The sequence below is a fragment of the Symsagittifera roscoffensis genome, chromosome 8, assembly GCF_963678635.1.
Source record: "Symsagittifera roscoffensis chromosome 8, txSymRosc1.1, whole genome shotgun sequence".
NCBI classification, from domain to species: domain Eukaryota; kingdom Metazoa; phylum Xenacoelomorpha; order Acoela; family Convolutidae; genus Symsagittifera; species Symsagittifera roscoffensis.
The window spans coordinates 53,730,835-53,750,937 of NC_087069.1; the positions used below are offsets into that span (position 1 = coordinate 53,730,835).

At 34.2% G+C, this 20,103-nt stretch overlaps 1 protein-coding gene across 1 annotated transcript in view; it reads right to left on the minus strand.

The window, feature by feature from the left end:
• Positions 1-20,103, minus strand: part of LOC134853702 (uncharacterized) — a 39,012-nt gene that overhangs the window by 652 nt on the left and 18,257 nt on the right. The window contains exons 4-5 of the mRNA XM_063869700.1: positions 12,322-12,409; positions 12,022-12,222 (exon numbers count right to left, since the gene is read on the minus strand). Of these exons, the coding sequence (XP_063725770.1) occupies positions 12,022-12,222; positions 12,322-12,409 (289 nt within the window). The remainder of the gene's footprint in view (positions 1-12,021; positions 12,223-12,321; positions 12,410-20,103) is intronic.

Genomic DNA, 20,103 nt, shown 5'->3' on the forward strand with positions numbered 1-20,103 from the left:
AATTTTCCCAACTTTTAGTACATAAGTATACATAAAGTACTGAAGTTCCCATAGAAAAGCCTGAGAAGAGAACAACCAATTGACTGATGAGCAGTCGTCTGTATAATTTTAACGAACTTGTCCATCGCTTTCTGCAAAGTCAAAAATGTTTCTTGATTTAAAATCATTACTTTTTTTCAGATGTTTTCACCTCTGCCACCCTATATCAGTTCGCATTACTTGCTATCATCTCCTACAATATTCGCAAGTCCATCAGATCAATATACAGAGCAATTCGTTATCAATAACTGTACAAAAGATGCGTGCAGTAATTTATAGTTTCCGGATGACACCTGTCCCACTGACTTTAGCTAAGAATTAAAAAAATGCATAATTTATAATGGTTTTGTTATAAACTTATGACCTTTGGTTTGATCACAATAATCTAGAAATTCCATCAGAATACCAGCAATATTCAAAAACAAAAATTGCAAGCTTTTCCGGAAAATTTTGTTTTTCTCTGAGACCTTTTTTCCAAAAAAAACATTTGTTTTGATTCCTTGGATGTGTCGACGAAAGAAAAATTTCAAAATAACTTCACCAATTAAAAATTTTTGATTTTATTTGTTAAAACTTTTTGATCGAACTAAACTTTTTTGATTTGTTTTTCTTTTCATTTTCTTATCAGTTTGTACGAACTAGTGCCATTTTTCTTCCAAGCGATTTAAAACTTGAGCTTTTGTCTGTCACTTTTTTTGTAATTGCAGAGTAAGGTTTCATTTTTTACAGTTTAATCCATATAAATTTTAAGCTTTTTCTCGGTCACACAGTAGCTGAAGCCTTCTTTTTTTAGAAAACAGGTTTGCAAGGCACAATTGTTGTAAAAAGTGTCAGGTGGTTTTTAAGTTCTTCACAAACACTCCATATATTCATGTGCATACGTATAATTAAGTAAACCCTCAAAAAACCCTTAAAAGGATGCTAAAAAAATAGAAGAACCTGGAGCAGAGAAAAAAACTGTGATTGTGTTTACCAAAAAACATTTAAGTTAACACTGCCCATTTTTTTACGGTTTGGCATGCAGGCTTATTCCATGATTTCCATTAAGTTTATTATAAGGATTTTTTTAACCTAACCTTCTTCGTAAACGTTCAATTTCAGAGGCCTAAAATGGGAGTTTCAGATGATGCAATTTGGGGCTTTTTTCCTTTTCAAACACTCTGATTTTCATTTTTTTTGCATTTAGTAAAATGAACGTTTGCATGGCGAACAACCTATTTAATGTATTTTCATTTATTCATCATGCTTTACATAGTTAAGACACACATAGAGACATTTTATTACTAGAAAAACAGAAAAAAGTGAAAATTTGGAATGCAGGAGGAAAAATGGAAAAGAGCCACAAATTATCATGAAAAAAGGTTATGTTTAGAGTAGCTGTTGGTCGCAAAGGAAAAATTTAGGAAATTATGACACTGCTAAAATGTTTTCGCACTTTTCCTTTTCCTCCACCTGCAATTGGTCCGATCGTTACAAATTGTTCCGATGTTCACGTGGTCCGATCGTTACAAAAGTTGGCAGGCGGACTTCTTAGGCCATGGCAAACTTTTTTAGTCTCCATAATTTTTATACTGCAAAACCACAAATTACACTATGAAACTGATGCTTGTGGAGGTCTTTCTAAAGGTCTTGTGAAAATATTCGAAGAAAGTTTGATAAAAACATCCAATAAACAATACATCTAAAGGTCTTGTGAAAATATTCGAAGAAAGTTTGATAAAAACATCCAATAAACAATACATCTAAAGGTCTTGTGAAAATATTCGAAGAAAGTTTGATATAAACATCCAATAAACAATACATCTATTGGCAGTTTTCCAATCCCCATCTAAAAAAAATGAAAACAAATATCTATTTTTGTAGTTGATTTATGATTTTTTCCAGTTTTTAAGTCCTGCCTCACAAAAAATTCAATTCTAGTTTGTTGTTTCCAAATTATTCATAGAGCGGCTCTTTTTCTTTTTGCCCCCAGCTCACATAAGGATCAATTTTAGGGTGTCGCAAAGAGTTTTACAAGGCTAAGTATGAAGACCAAGCATGATTTTGTGGCTTAATAAGTCTGCATGCCCCTTTTTGTAATTGTTGGTCAACCTGAACAGAAAAATTTATTATGAAATTTCGCAGGTGGGGCAAAAGGAAACAGAGCCCAAACGGAAAATAGCTTGGAAGAAACGTTCAAATCTACTGAAACCTGTTAACTTCTTCATGCTGTCAGGATTCAAGGCTGTTAAAAAAATCAGAAAAAAAATTTCCGAAAGTGTTTTTCAAATATAAAAAAGCTAATGATCTGAATGCATCAAGATCACAGCATTAGGACAAGGGGCTCCTTTCCAGTTACTTCCTTTTAAATTCAATTTTGAAAAGCTTTTTTAACGTTTTCATAGTGCAAGCAAATTTGGCGTGGTGAATAAATCGACAACTGTGAACAGATTTGTTCTTCATACATTACAGCGTAACATCACGCATTTAGCCAATAAAACACGTAAAACAAACATAAAATTCGGTATTTTGAAAGGAGGAAAACTGGAAAAGAACCGAACAAGGTTTTGAAGATTCACTTTTTTGAATATGTGAAGGTTTCGAAAGGATGAAAAATTCGAACAGCCAAAATTTATTGGAGTTATAGTTTCCACACTTTGTAGCCGCCCCGCGTTGTAACCATATCTTCATTATTTGCTTTGAGATAGAACAGGAAAGAGCTCACAAGAACCCCATCCAAAGCGCTAGAACTTTTATCTCTTAGCGAAATTGGCGAAGGATTGCCAAACTTTGATTCAAACCATTTAGCGGTCAAAACTTTTAAAACCATTTAGACGGAGTCACGGAAGAGTCAATTTTTGTTAAAAAATTTGCATAAGGCTAAAGATAAAAAAATTGGTGTTCAAAAATTGCGGGAAAGTTATGCGCAAGAAGATATAAAAACTGCGATTCAACAGTTTTCGAAAAATAAGTAACGAAAAAAATTAAATCCAAGCAAGCTCTGTTTTGTACCCACAGTGATTTTTTTTCCTCCGTCGAAAAATGCAGATCAAATTGTGGATACTTGGTGAAATCCTGCTGCTGGTCGTTTTTTGATACCCCCTCTTCCAACTGACTCATCGGCTCTAGCAGAACTATATCAAAGCGCCATACATAAAAAGAAAGTGGCTATGGTCATACAGTGAGAAGAGACGAAAAAAAAGTAGAAATTGCGTATTATGAAGTTGAAGAGGCGGAAAAAAATCTTCTGTATTACATGTGTGACGCAAGGAAGTGCAAAAAATGTTAGAAGGTTTTAGGATTCATTCTTTGATAACAATTTTATTGGTTTTTTATTATTATTCCAAAATCTTAAGTAGAAACATTACAGAAATCTCCAAGAATTTTATGAAGAAACTGCAGATAATATAAAAAAACATTTACATGAAAGAGTAGCAGTAAGTGTACCCATTGAAGCTCCAACCTACCGAACAAAATTAGACCGCTCTCCAAACTAAATTCTCAGTTTTGTACTTTTGAGGGGTATGATGGGAAATAACCTAATTAATTGGCTTCAAACTCAAATTTGTTCAGGCAAAATGGGCTGGCGAGAGCAATCAAGGGTTGGACAGAGACAAAGACAGAAGTGACCTGACGTCATGTCCTAAAAAGGTAAAAAAAGGTTACGATACGCTGTAGTCAGTTCCGCAACTGGTAAGAGCAACCGAAAGACCGTAAAACCTGCACCCGTTCTCGCTCGTTAGCGCTTGCTAACTTGCAGTTAAGTTTTATAATTTTCAATAATTAGCATAGTTTTGCATTTCAATTTAATACATCAATTTTACCAATCAATTTTTTGGTCAATTTTTAGCAAAAGTTTTAGTTGAAGCTAAGAAAACCATATATTTTTAGAATCAAAAGCTTGAACTAATGTATGCCTAGTTTCAGCTTTTGTTCAAATAATTTTACTAGCTGATTTTGTTGAAGTATTTGTTTATCCAAAAAGCTTCGGCCTTAATATTTATAAAACATCAATTTGTTCAAATTAGAGTTAACCAAATATGTAGAAATACCAAAATGTTCAAGCGCCCACAAAATGGTGATTTTGAAATTATGCCAGATTGTAAAAATTTACCGATTATGAATTATTAAACGTCCTGAATTGAATTTTGTGTTTCTGATCTTTTTGAACAATAACCGTCCTGTTGCTTGTAGCAGGATTATTCACTACAATTCATTAAGTAAACTTTGTTTTGTTTTCAAATTCGATATTCCCACATGGTGAGGAGCATATAATTTTTATATTATAGAAAATATCTTAACGGGCTCTTTCTTCTATTCCCCCACCTACGAAATTTCACTAGTTAACTTGTGTTCACGCTATCCGATTGTTACAAAAATTGGATTGCGGTCATTTTAGGCCATGAAAACATCATTGATTATATTGCTTAACCTTCTAAAAGCCGTCGTTAAACCAAAAAAGTTGGTGCTTATGTGAGAAGGGCGGAAACCGAGAAAGAGCCGGTTAATCAAGACATACTTATAACAATTGTTGAAGAATAAAAACTTCTAATGCTCAATTATGAGGTAATTGGGAAGTTTAAACATAGATACTTGATTTAAAACCCTTGGTACGGGTGTTTTAATAATTAATTAAATTCAATAATTATTCCGAGTTATTTTTATCTTTTTTATCGCTTGATCACGTTTTTATGTTAACTATCCTCTATTGGCGCATTTTCCTTCAATCAAAAACTGTTGATAGTTTCACTAAAATTGTCCATTAATTACCTTCTTCATCTATTTATTAATGTCCATTTTTGTTTTAGCATGACTGTTTTCGTGTTTTGTTTTCATCATTTATAGGGACATCTACCGAGTTTTACCTCAAAAGTTTTGCTCCCCAGAGTTTTTTGTTTTTAACCGCGCGTATTTTTTGAAAAAAAATCTACAATAACTAAAATGGGACAATATATAAGATGTCAAAAACAACCTGTGTCATTAATAGAAGTTTGTGCCAAATGAAATAAATTAATCTACTTCTGCGAGTGACATTGTCAAGATTCTAATTAATTTTGGTTACAAAAAAAACAAATTTGCATCCAATCTAAAGCTAAGGTACTGTGCTGAATTTCGAATTTCAATTATTCCGTTTTCAAAATTTGTTTACTTCATTAATCGTTTATCTCGGATAAAAATAGCAAAATGACTTTGATCAATGTCTCGTGAATGAGACTTCAAAACCAGCAAAAGCAAGTCCTTATCCAAAAAAAAAAAAAAAGATATCATCCGAAAATTGAACATTTTGAACAGATTCCCATTTTACATCAAAAACCGTTACCATCTATTACGAAAATAATTGCACCGAGCAATGTACCCCATGATATCAATTAGCTGAGAAAGACTTTGTATCACCAATTTTTACGCAGCAATTTCGGTCTGATAAAAACGAAAGTAACTCGCAAGATTATGAACAAAAGTGTTTTGACAATTGCTGGTGTCAACCTAAGCCAATTGTGTACACCCATCAATTACCTGTGGCTACTTGCCCTTTCTACCTTACGGTAATTGTTTTCCTTTTTCTGAGTGCAATAACCAATACGCCAAGTTATCTCTTCGAAGATTAACTGCAGGTTCAGAATCCAATTGAAATTAGTTTGCATGCTCTGCCAAAAATTTCATTGTGCAGCCCGTTCTATGATAAGTAAAACTCCTCTACATCAATTTAACCTATATCGCGCTCTTTCGCAGAGTTTTCTTCGCTTTTCAGACAAACAAAACAAACGCCCACAAGTTGTGATCGAGCCATATCGATGTTGGGCACTAATTCAGTGCCGGCTTCAAAACGGGACTGCTACTTTAAGTTTTTTCTTTTCGGTTTTCATAACCATAAAAAAAATGTGAACCACGGTCTCTTCTTTGCCCTCGACTTCTCTTTTTGAAACTGATTATTTTTCTGGAGAGGAAGAAAACGGTTTTCTTCACTGGGCATATCTTGAGTCTGCTCCGCCGTAAAATCAGACGAGTCAACATTGTATGTTTCGTTCCTCCTTGTTGTTTGATCCACTGTTTCTCCTGTTAAATTCTCCAATATCTTTGGTGCAAATCATAGAAATTTCCCACCACTTCCCGTTTGATTTGCTACGCACCGGCTGGAGATCGGGTTCAAAAGTTGGCTGGAGGTCTGGGAGCCACTTGTTCTTTATACTTCGTAGCGTAGATGTTTCATATTTCACACGAAAATGCTAGTCTCGGTGCCTCCACGGTTCTGAGAAATAGATCATTTCAAGGACCAAGATATAAAAATCAATATTTGCGGAAACATCGCGGATTATTTGTCTTTCTGGCACCCTTCAAACCAAATCGGGCTGCTATTCAGTTGAGTTCTGCTTAGAATTGTTCTAATTATGTAACGTTACACTTTTCACTTTTTCCAACTCCACTTTCACATTTCATTATTCTCCATGAATGCTAGTTTCGAAATTTTCGCATGTAAAATCAAATGCATGTTTCGCTTTTTCCCATCTGTCCTTTATGCCAAGAAGAGATGAGGCACCAAACATTTTCGTACCGCGAAGTAGCATATGATATGAACGACCTTTGCGCTACTGGCTTGTTTTTCTTCATACTCTTGTACACATTTTTCAACTGTCAGTTTGTTTCTCAGCTCTCTGGCTGCTCTCTGGCTGCTGTGATTTAGTTCTCGGTGGGAATTCTTTCAACACATCTTTTGGATCTTCCATTAGCAGGTCCGGATTGGAATTTTTATTAACTATCACCGCCATCAAAAGTTTTTCAGACAAAATACTGAATTGCTTTGGTTGGTCTGAGTCAGCTTTTGTCCAAAAAACTAGACGTCTTTTGTCTGTCCGGTTCTCATACATAAAGAACCCTGCTGGCTGCGCCAAGTGATTCTCTAAGAAATTGAATAGTGTAAAAAGAACAAATTTGTGCTATATATCTAATATTTCATTCATAATTTCAGAACACCCTCTGTTCACTTAGATTTAAGCAACTGAGTCTTGATCTAGCCAATCGGTTCTCTGAGCACTGTATTGCAAAATGAGCCATCAGATTCTTATGTCCTTGGCATGTGACGATAATACACTATTTAATCATAAATGCAAACGTCATCAAGGCTTCTGCCTGTGCAAAACCACACCAGAAAAGTAAGGATTCGATAGCGGATATTGGTTTTGCGACGGTTTCTATCATTCGTGTCCCAGGCAAATATCCAGTCTCACCTCTCTGTGTCTCTCTATTTATCTGTCTCGCTTTCTATCTTGGCCTGGTTTTGATTGGGTTATTACTTATTTTTGCAGTTTTCGCATTAGGTTTATTTGCACTAGAGTTATCGATATCGACATTATTCCAGTGTTTTGCAATTTTAATCCAATGAAATCGCTGTTTCGAGCATTCCCATAAAACTTGCAAATATTCCTGATTCCCTGACTCATCTGCCTCAATTCTAATAAAAGTTTTCTTCTCTGACCGAACTTGCTGGCTGATACAAGAAAAAAAGATGGCAAAACACAAGATATTTGAATTACAGTCACAGTAAATTGAATCACATCACCAAATGCACTTAAAACAGACTCTGTCTAATAGACTGTAAGAACCGATGATTGGTAGACAGGTAGCTCCAACATCGAGGTTTGACCAGGTTTCGATTTTAAAAAATCTCGTTAGCAAAGTTACACTAAATTACCGAACAACTGTTGCATCACAGTGAACCCCTTCTTTTTTTTTCGTGAAACTTGGCTTGGCATACTCTGCTTATCAAAAAATGTCTTTCTGCAAAAACGAAAGTTGTTTTTAATTTAAACAATTACTCTTGCCATACTTTTGAGTTTTCGAGAAATATCACATTGAAACAGGTCTAATGAATTTTGCGGCGGTTCGATTGCTTCGGCCTTCATTTGTTTTCTCAGATTGTTTTTAAGCTAGGTGGAAAATGCGCCATACTTAATGGCTCGGGTAAAAACAATCTCAACCAACACAAGACAATCAAAACCTTTTGGGGGATATTTAGTTTAAAATTCAGGGTAACACATTTTCAAATAACAGCTCATGCAAAAACAATTTTACAACTGAAATAAACCGTTTCATCATATTTAATCATTTTTACAACTGGGTCAACCGTTATATATAAGTAAAAAGTTTTGTACATCTCAAGAGATTCATTATTAGCTTTAATTTTTTAAACTTTATAATTTATATAACACGATAACGTTTCAAAATGCTCTTATAGAGGATAGAAAACTGAAAATTTGAGCTTAAATTGATCGAAATTGGTAAAAATGATTTGAAAAAATTTAGTAGAAGTAAAGGTGAAGCGTTAGAGAAAAATAAAGATAGTTTATAAGTTGATGAGCATATGTAAAGCGTGATAGTTGAAATGATCAGTAGTAGCGTTAGCTGGTTGTACTCAATGACGGAAAAAAGAAAAGTTTGGTTAGCAATTTTCCTTTTTTTCTTCGACAGACGAAACCAAAACACCCACAAAAAACTGTCGGTCCAAATCGATGTTGGGCACTAAATAGGATAAAGACTAGGCAAAAGAGAACATAGCTATTAACTTGGTGAAAATAAAAGTGATATGGATAAAATTTTACCAGCAGTTTTCCTTTTTTCTTCGACAGACGAAACAAAAACACCCACAAAAACCTGTCAGTCCAAATCGATGTTGGGCACTAAATATGAGAAAAGATTAAGCGTAAGTGAACACAGCTTATAACTCGGTGAAAATAAATTTGATATGGATAACATTAGTTACAGCGTTAGTTGGTTGTACTCATTGGCGGAAAAAAACGAAGAATTTGATTGGCAGTTTTCCTTTTTTCTTCGACAGACGAAACAAAAACACCCACAAAAACCTGTCAGTCCAAATCAATGTTGGGCACTAAATATGAGAAAAGATTAGGCGTAAGTGAACACAGCTTATAACTTGGTGAAAATAAAAGTGATATGGATTACATTAGTTATAGCGTTAGTTGGTTGTACTCAATGGCGGATTAAAATGAAGAACTTGGTTAGCAGTTATCCTTTTTTCTCAGACAGACGAAACAAAAACACCCACAAAAACTTTTCAGTCCAAATCGATATTGGGCTTTAATTATGAAAAATGATTAGGCGTAAGAGAACATAGCTTATAACATGGTAAAAAATAAAAGTGATATAGGCCACATTAAATATAGTTTTAGTTGGTTGTACTCAATGGCGGAAGAAAAAGAAGAATTTGGTTAGAGGTTTCCTTTTTTCTTCAACAGACGAAACAAAAAGACCCACAAAAACCTGTCAGTCCAAATCGATATTGGGCTTTAATTATGAAAAATGATTAGGCGTAAGATCTTGAGTACTAAATAGGAGAAAAGAATAGGCGTAAGAGAACAAAGCTTGGTGAAAATAAAAGTGATACGGATAAAAATTGTTATTACGTTAGTTGGTTTTACTCAATGGCGGAAAAAAGAAGAATTTAGTTAGGAATGTTTTATAGTAAGGGTTTTGTTTCACTATTTTTTCATCCCCATGCCCAGTTCTGTCATCAGTGCAGGGTACATTGATTGAACCAACATCATGTATTGTCGCTGTCATTATCTGAGACAGATCGAGATCTCTTCCGTGTGCCTTCACTCTTTTGATGAAATTCTGTATGAACAGCGAGCCTTTCTCCGGCATGCTTGTGTTACTCTGCGGAGTTTCTGCTCTTGCCACTGTTCCACGTTTGCAATCATTGTTTCGACCGAATCGTAAAAAACTGGGCATTTTTTGAGCATCCTGACCCAGAATTTAAATAATCTACCATTGCGACGGAAGTGCAGGCTTTATAGGTTTCGACTGTTCAGCCAGAAAAAAAACATGTCGACTAATTTCTCCCTGGGAGCTGTTTTGATCGCAAATTATTCCAATCACAAATTGACCCAATTCAGCCGAAAAAAAATTATTTGAATTTGATAACCCAAAATTTTTTGATAGAAAATTGTGCCATTTTTTTATTAAACAATTTTGGGTTAACACATTCAAATTAATTTTTTTGGCTGAAGTTGGTCGATTCGGAAATATTTTTTTGATCAAACCAGCTCCGGTAGAAACCAGTCGAAATGGTTTTTTTTAGCTGAACATAGTGGAACCTATAAAGCCTGCAATTCCGTCGCATTAGTAGTTTCATCTTCAATTGTGTCCCACCGTGAAAAGTTATTTTTATTGAAATCTATAGAATAGTTTTTTTTCATTATGAGGCAAAACTGTGAACTGGATATTCGCATTTGGTATGTGTAGGTCATTGAAAGCCAGAGACAAGTAATTAAATGTGTTCTAATATGTAGGTGAGTTCAACTAACAAAAATGCAATTCTGTAGATTCCCGCACAAATGCTTGTATTCAATTTTACTTTAAAGTATTTAAATATGTCACGAAAACCGCAACAAGCGATTTCAGGTATTTAACCCGGATTCCGCAAATGAAAGCAGATTCCGCAAATGTAACTGGATTCCGGAAATAAATGCGGACTCAGATAACTTTTTGAGGATTTCGCGTACCATTTGCGATTTACTCTTACAGTGTCTGATTTCACGGCAGCGTAATTTTACACATGAATTTTGTTTGTGAAATTCACACACCGTTTCGCGTTCACTAAATTTTGTTGCGGATTCTAAAGTTTTGTTTCGGCCTCACTTGTTGCGTAATCCGCCTTCACTTCGCAAAAAAACGTTTGGTTTCCTATTAATTGACCGTGAAAAGTTGTGAGCGCGAATAAAAAGTTTCCAATGTGGTCGAGCGATAAATTCTCGACCGATAATTTTTTCAACCAAAAGGAGTTCGACCGACGAATCACTTCCAAATGACAAAAAAACTCTGTTGGTAAAACTTGTTTCACCGAAATCAACGAAATCTATATTTTAAGCTTTGTGTTCGATTTCATGATTCGGCGAGTTCGAATTCGACTGTAGGGTCAAATTGCCAAAAATTTTCCGGTTGAACTCTGACATGTGTTCGACCGATCGAAACAAAAATCGCAAACTTGTAAGGGGGGTTGCGCGCCAGCTGAGGTAAGGTGTATCTGATGAGAAAGCCATAAATATATCTGCATATGATCCAACCTTGTCGCCGTGGCCATCATGTCCAGCATTATCAATAAAAAAGAGACAATTTCATTTAGATCTTCGTTTTATATTTTTGAAACAAACAAAATCATAGCAGATATTAGAGAAGCCACATAATCCAAGTGGGAGAGCGTTTAGCAAGCCATCATTCAAAAATGCTGGAAAAGATGCTAAAAATTCTGTCGGCCAGACTATTTTTATTTTGAAACAAAGTTTCAAAGTTTTTTCAAGCAATTTCTAACCATAATTTTCCCTAGCCACATCATTTGAGCTAATAATTTGGTCCAGTTTTAGTATTCGACTATTGAAAATTACCTGCAACATAAGTTTGACGACGATCCATGCCATAATCCATATCATTTCCTTGGCACGCTTGGAAGAAAAATAGCTTTGGTTTTTCTTTCCAATGGTTGTTTTGAACAAATAGTTTAATAATGTCGCTGATTTGGATCAATTTATCACCAGTCCGATTTTCATAAGCGCTCAAATCCAAAAAAGTAGTTATTATTTGTTAATCCAAAGATTTTCAATGATATTGAAAAGCATTTGCATGGAACTAATTTTTCCATTTAAATAATCATCAAGGATTTAGCTTGGAATTTAATGCAACATTACGAGGTCAAATTGTGCACTGCTCACGATTTATTGTCTATATGTTCCTGGTTTCCAAAGACAAGTCTGTAAGTATGTTAAAATTTTGTGGAAACGATCAAAGGAAATGAAATAACAAAAGATGATCAAAGGTAGCGTCCTTGCTGCGGAATCAACTTACAATTCAAAAATGCACAGTTTGACCTTGTAATGAACGGCCAAAAACTAGCTCAATTTCAAGCCAACTTTTCAAGAATTTCCAGTGGACCGATATTAAATTGATTCCTTATATCAAGCTTTGCTAATTCTCCAGTTTCTCCTAAGACCTGACCCGCAGCACCATGACTCATAATAAACACCAGAAGACTTTGAAAATCCGGTTTTTCGGAAACTTCTTTTAACTTGTCACCCATCTCATTGGCTTTCAGATTTGTTGTGTTGCCTTCGTCATGAATTTTGAAATTCATTGATTTTAAAAGAAGTATTAATTCATCGTAATCATGACAAGACTCTCTTCTTTCGTTTTCTTGACCTTAAAACAGAGAACCGTTTCCACACTTGAAAAAAAACACCTGAACAATTTTACTATTTAAAATGCTCAAGCTCATTCCCAAGATGAAAAAACTTTTACCTTTGAATTCGTTGTTTATAACCAAAGCTAGACCAGGCAGTTGTTCGTCCACGTCGTACACAAGTTGCGGTCCCAGCTTTGATAGTATCTTAAAAACAACAAGACTACTCGTATCAGGGTGAAGCCCTGAAAGTTCCGTCTGCCTTTAAAGGTTTTATGGAGCAGAAATCACATTAAAAATTAAATGTAAGAAAAAATTTAAAGAAGTTTTCTTTCTAAAATTTGAAATTTTTTCAGAAAATCATCACCCCACACGCCATACAAAGTATAAAAGGATAGATTTCGCTCCATGTAACAAATCAATTATGGCAAATAAGCTTCTTTCAACCAATTTGGAACGATTTTAAGACGGATTAACTCTCCGCTCACGCGTTAATAGCTCGAAATATATCGCGCGTTAATTGTACCAAATTGGTCAAAATGGCAATCTTTAAACCCCCATAACTTTACGAAAGATGATCACAGGTGAAATGTCTTTTCAATTTTGAGCTCAGGACAACAATACATTTCGAATGATATAAAAAAAATTCCGTCAAAAAAGGCTTTTTTTTATACCTTGTAATGAAGTTTTATGGAGCAGAAATAACATTAAAAAATTAAATGTAAGAAAAAATATAATGAAATTTTTTTCTAAAATTTGAAGACTTTTATGAAAATCATCGCCCCACACGCCATATAAAGTATATAAAGATAGATTTCGCTCCATATAACAATTTAATAAGCTTTAAAAAAAACACTTTTTGGTGTACAGGCAGCCACAGATACCACCAAAATATTCTTGCTTGCGCTGAATGGCGTTTCAGAGTAAATTAGGTTTTGAACTTTTATAGGATAAATGGAGAAAAATATTTTGCTCTCAGTATCAGCTAGTACAGGTTGAATTGGTTGGAATCTAATTTTTGTTGATCTGATTTGGTATAAATGTTTTAGAGAAACTTCTTACTTTCAGTTCGAGTAATCTGTTGAAAGCTGAAGTTCTGAAAATGGAAAGTATTCGCTCGGTTTCTACCAAGGGATACATTAATGGTATTCACTGCCGATATAATTGTCGAGCATAAATAACTTTCACGAGCATAAATAACTTCAGGTTGACAGCTGCGCTGACCAGCTGTTGCGAGAAATGTTTTCGTGTCTTTTTTTTGATGTCGGTAGTTCCGACTTTTTTGCAAAGTTGATTCAATGGAAGAGAGCACATGGACAGGGTCATTTGTCTAACTTATATGTTCGTTTCAAGTATATGCAGCTTGTTATTCTTCGCAGCCTCTTCTGATTGAGTTTAACATGAGAGCGTCTGTAGAAAATTCTGAGGGTATTTCGACCGAACAACTGCTTATCATAGGTGAAGAAGTCAACTCCAGCTGGGACATGGAACCAAAGTTTTGTCGACTTTAGGACCAGTTGTCGTTTAGATAAAAAAACCAGCGGCATTTATCGGAGCAGGATTTTTCACAACAGTTTTCTCCACAATTAATTCTGAGTGTATAGCTTCTTTACTGTTCAAAATTATTGTTAGGATAAAAGTTTTTGTGCGCAGAATTACTACTGACTTTTGAGATTTTTGATCCATTAGCCAATAGAGTACAGTCATCATAAAAGAAATGAAAAATTGAGTTGTTCTCGAGGAACGAAGAATCCGACCTATAAGGACTTGTGTTTTGTATCTCAGGTCAGCTCCAATTGCTTGTCTTACTTTGCATCGTATTTCAATATAAAAATTTTGCAGACCACCAAAACTGTAATGGTCACCGTTGATTTCAATCAAGCATTAGCCCAATATTTAAAAAGATTGGTCCATTTTTGTAATCAAAGGCATTTTCAAAATTGTCAAAAGAAACTGCTTTTCAAAAAAACCAGAGAGCTTTTGATAGCCTCTTTAGGTAACATATCTGCAACTTTATCCCGAAGTTCGATAAAAATCTGCTCGACTTCTCGCTGATCTGTTTGTTCTTCGAATGCTTGGTTTTCATTTTCAAAATCTATCCGTATTTCTTCTTTTTACTTCATTGATACGTAAATTCTCTCAATTTTCACCACCATATAATTGTTCTTATGCTTTTTTCTTATGATGTTTTTTATTTTTGTTTAGGAAACTTCACGTTTATTTGCTATATCACTCGGCTTAGATGCTGCTCTCAACAAGACTCCTATGCTCAATTTTCTTGCAGCCGGCTGAATAACCCGTCCTGCAAACAAAAAGCGATACGGCCAAAACCAGCAGCCAAAGAGCCAACACAACTGCCGCGGTGTCGGTATTGCCCAGAAAAATGAGGTGAAGCTTGCTCTGCATAAAATTAATCCAATTGTTTTTCGTTCAAAGCGTTGATTTGTGGAGTCAACGCAACTTTGCAAGTTGATGCAAAGGGCACTGGCCTCACCGTTTATGTGCGCAACTGTCTTTAAGTGATTGTGCAGATGAAATAAATAATTTGAAGTCGTAACTAGTGAAATTTGTTCGTTGACTGCGTTCAACCGTTTTGATGCGTCTAGCTAAACGTAACAATGGGATTTTTGCATGTCAAACAGTTTGGCTGTGAAAATGTCAATGTAGACAAAAATTAGACTTATTCCACTGGAAAAGTTAAATGAGAAGGAGGAATCCCATAGTAAGATATAAAAATAATTGTAATAAAAACTGTTATTGTCACGTTTTGCGGCGTAGTCTAACAGACTGGTGATTTGGAAAATCGGTAAAGAGATTCTTTTGTTTGAGATCACCCAAATGCTCATATTATTAATGATTTCTTGAGGTCTCCAATTGAAAAAAAAAACTTTGCATTCCAGTTTCGCGTTTATCTCATTGACCAGTTGTTGTATACAAGTGCTTACTTCTGAATTGAAAAAAAAAAATTTCTAGACTTGGAAATTTTATTCCTATTGTCAGCGTTGAACGCACTGTGTAGTCTTTCGGTAGCTCCATATAAATCAATTCTTGAAGCGTAAACTTTTTAAATTTCGTTGGCAGATTTATTTCTAAGAGAAGAGCTTTCCAATCGTTGTCTAAACCAATTTTTTTCGCAAAAAGTGCTTAAAATGACCAAATTGCTGTAGTTTTACAGTAGGAATAGCAATTATTACAAAAATTTTGTCTGTAAAAATTTGCTTGTTACCTTTTCTAAAGGGCATGTCAGTTTTTGATATGCGCACCAAGTCAATAACACAAAACATTTTGTCGCCCTGCTATAGCTAGTTTTTACCAATTTTTTTTCATTAAGAATTTTTTCACAGTATTCATTAAACGATATGAAGCAATTTCAAAGTTTCATAGCTAGAAAATTGTTTAAGCTCGGCATCAAGCTTGTGTTGAGTAACGAATGATCGGTGTTTGGGTTGACCTTGAAACTAAAATAGTTTACCTTGTTATACGATAAATGTAATTACATCAGAGAATCTTTCCAAAAAGTAAATCAATTTTGCCGGATCCTCAAGGGTCTGAAACAGACGTGAACAGTCAATCTTTCGATTAAATATTCTAGTTATTCTTTATCACAAAGTAGGATTTGGTAATGTGTAACCAACTGTATTGGAAAATATCGATTGCCAAATGGCAGTCTCGTCAAAAATTAGGTTTGAAAAACAAACTGATACCAAATTGAAAAAAAAACAGACTCGTGCGAAGAAAACGATTTCCACAGGCAAAAAAAACAGATTTACAAAATTTCCGCAATCTTTTTTCTTCAAAGAAGACTGTTCGACAACACCAACGTCCGCGAAGTCGCAATCAAAAGTCTTCATTGCGGTTTTGTCAATTTCCATTCTTACTAAACATAGTTTTGTAGACATGTCTGAAGAAAGCAACTTCTGCACACGGGTGAGAAACAGATGTACAATTTTTCCACGATCTCTTTCCTTCAAATAAGTACTCTTCGATAGCACCAAAGTCTGCAAATTCGAATCTTTAATCTCAACTGTGGTTTTGTCTTTCCCAATGCTAACTAGACGTTTTTTTGTAATTTCTATCAAAAAAGAACGTTACAGCTGAAAATCAATTCTTTTTCGGTTAGTTTTAATTTTTTCATCTACTTTTTTATGGCTTTGTCTTTCATGTGTATCGGAACATTTTTTTCTGCGTGCTTTGTTTCAGCTTTTTTGTTGAATTTTTTAAAATTCAAACTTGACATGCAATCAACTAGTAATAGGAACATGCAAGTCAACCGCTAATTAGGTAAAAAAGAACTAACAATTAGGGAAACTGTGATTGTTCCAGTTTGATTTCAATTTTTATTGAAAAATGAGCAGAAGCTCTGTTAGGCAATTAAAAGTGTTTCTTCAGCGTTACTAGATTCGACTAAGTCTTTCGGTTCATGTGGAAGCTGTTCGTCATATTAGGAATTTTGCTTTATCTCTACCACTCGAGGTTTTTTCCAGGTTGAGATTCAACAGCTGAATTGCCTGACCAAAATGCTGAACTATAATTGATTTCCGTAAAAAATCGAGTTTGCTACCGTTCAGTGGTTTTTGCTCGAGAGAATTAAATGAGACGGTAGCTTAGAACGAACTATTTCTTGAGTCAATCTTTGGACATTGAATACCTCAGAACATGGTCACGTTTACTTTCAAATAATCAATTTATAGATCAGGCGTTTGTATACTTTCAATTAACCTTAGAAATTTAGTTTCCTCAAATGAAAACTGTCAAATATTTGATCCAATTAGGAGTGGGTGTGTTCGGTTTTGCCTAAAAATAGCCTTTGCAAAAATGTAAAAACCCAAATGGGAGACTTTTTTTCTTCTTTTGATAAGTTTGAATCGTCTTTTGATTGGTGTTGAAGAACAAAAGGAATATTTCAGCAGAGCAAATGACATGTTTCTTTATTATGAGAGGTCTCCTGCCACATTCAAATCCATCAACATCTAAAGTAAGGAACAATTTTTGTTTTATTTTTTCATGCTAACTTGACTTTCATACGCGCTCTTTTGTCTGTGCACCGTAATACGCAATACCAGTCACGTGACCTAAGTAACATTTTTTAACAGAATAAGGCGAAAGAAGTAAGTACTTACATTCAAATTTTTTTAGCAAAAATCTTGTTGCGTCATGCAATATAGCACATCATATAAGAAAGTTAAAATGTTTCAAGTGTGTATCGAGCAACTTTTAGTCTATTCCAACTGAACTACACCAAACATAATCCAAATCAATCAGCATCGATGTACAAACAAGCGGCTACCGATTTTTGAAATATGACTGTTTTATCGAGATACTGAGTTTTCATGAGGTTAACAACTTCATGGTTAAGCTTCAAACCGAAAGTTGAAATGAATTCTAACAAACAAAAAATTAAATCAAAATATCTCGCATGAAAGGAAAAAAAAGTTCACAAAAAATGATCATTATCAATATCAAGATAATCGTATCATTTTTTAGAATATCCAAAAGTTTTCAAAAAAAAAGTTTTTTTTTATTCATCTCATGTCTGCTTTCCGCGTGTTCATTTAAACTGTAGCCGGAACACTTGCGGATTTGTGTGACTTCGATGATTTGTATTATCAATTCGTTTCTGTCCTCAAATAACAGTATTTTTTTGCTGGTGTTTTGATTTGTTGAAGATTGTTTTAAAATGATTTTTCAGAATGCAAAATAGTTAGTAAACTTTTCTTGATTGAGTGGAGTTTGAAAAAAGGAGATAGGCTGCAAGACTTCGAAAAGAAAAAGTGAGAGCATGTTAAAGCCTGTCAAAAAATTACCTTTTCCTTGGACATATGTAGCTGGAAAAATTAAGTTTTGAAGCGGCACCATAGAAACCATTTCGACAAGGGAAAGATTGGTTTAATTGCTTTTCATTTCTAATTGGATCAATTGGTTAATATGAGATTTTTTTGTAGTTTTTTTTAAATGTAAAAAAAGGAAGTGGCCTCCCATATCATAACTTTTGCATATTGATTGACGGGGAATTTTTTCGACGGGGATTGATCTTTAGAATCTATTTTGGTAAATTAATTACGAGCTTAGCCTAATCTGGTAACACAACTTTGCACTTCAATTTTTTGCTCAGTCCCAATAACATCAAGTTTGCGCTCGGATTGATTTTTCGGATTTTAGAAACTTCATAATTTCTTCACTGTTTCGGAAAAAGAATTTCATTTAATCGAGTTCAACTAAAGTGAGTAATCACACGGAAAATCGAACTCTTCTCCATGTTCAGTGCCAAAGCAAAAAAATTAGAAAAACTCAGGAGTACTTCGTTCTTACTCTTTTTCGAAATTGATATTGAATTATTATATTTTTTGTTCTGTTTTTTTTTGAGTTTTAGCTTTTCAGCCTTTTTTGAGTTTTAGCCTTTGAAATTGAGATAGAGTTTAATAGGTTTTCTGTTGGCTTTCTTTGTGCATAAACAGATTGTGAATAAGATTTTTGAGCCTTTTAGTGCTTTAACTTGTTAGTGCAACATTATATTGATATGTCAATTTGTTAGTAACAAGAGAGCATAAAAAAAACACTTTCTAAAGTATTGTTAGACAGGTCGTTAGTAAGTAGGCAAAACAAACTTAATCTTTTCAAATCTCTGAAAAATGTCTGGAAACGTATCTACTATACTTGAAGTCGTCTATTTTTTTAAATTTCTTAACATAACTGATTAACCCGCTCAGAGAAGTAATTATATATGTCGAACGACTTTTTTTCAGACCCTTTTTCAGAGATACAGATTTAACCAAATCAACCTAACTTCTTGATGTGAAAATTTTCCGGCTAAAAGTTTTTCAATTGTTTCACGGAGTTACCCGGCTAATGTTTATGGATCATCGATATAAATCTAGCGGGAAAAAGAGTTCAAATTCAAACTTTAGCGAAAAGCAATTAAGAACCAAACCGATAAGGGAAAATGAATCCACTCCGTGAGTAGTTTTTTAAACGTACTGGTTTCATCCCATTTCTTGCTTCATCTCAGAACTGTTTCAGGGTAAACTGGTTGTTATGTTCAAATTTTCTCCCAAAACTTTTACGACATGCATAAAGAACATCTAGTTCTCAGCGAAGTTGACTCCCGTAGTACAAAACAATTTATTCCATCCACCAACGAGAAGCGAATTTCCTTACCAGTCAAAGCAGTTGAAAAATCAATACACAAAAGCCTCAGACCACAAAAAAAACTTTATGAGCTTTTTCGCTTCAAAGCTTTTTTCAAGTTTTCTGACTCATTTTTCCTGAAACAAAATTTAAGTTTTCAAAATCAATTTTTCCTCAAGCAAATTTGGAGATGTACATATATCAATGCAAGGTTTTGAAACCCAAACTCAACTGTCACTTCTTGTACTCAGACACAGACAGCTTAATGTACAAAAAAACGAAAAAAAAACACTCAGACTTTAAAAACGAGTTTCCGGGTGAAATATTTATACAATATTTTGCATTGTAGCCGGATTATGATTCACAACTATCACAATGTAAGTACAAATGTACAAATAATTTGAAGTGCTTTTAACTGCCGCTAAATTGTTCAAAGATTGCTTTTTTGTTTTCGACTTTTTTTGGAAGCCTTAGGAAGCCTGAAAAAATCTTGATCAACTTTGAAGTTTTTTTGTATGAAGGAATTGATTTTCAGTGAAAATTGACAAGATGTTTGAGCATGAAAAAAGTTTGAAAAAAACTTGAAAAAATATATAAAAAAATTACTTAAAAATTTTGAAACTTCATGACCTAGTGTTTTTCTGTATCTCTGGGTTGAGTTGGGGTAGGTTATTTGCTTTACAATTTTTTTTGAAGGATGATAATGTGAAAAGGATTTTTACAAGTTTTTTTCATTTATCAAATTCAGAGTTTACCTATATGAAAATCAAGTAATG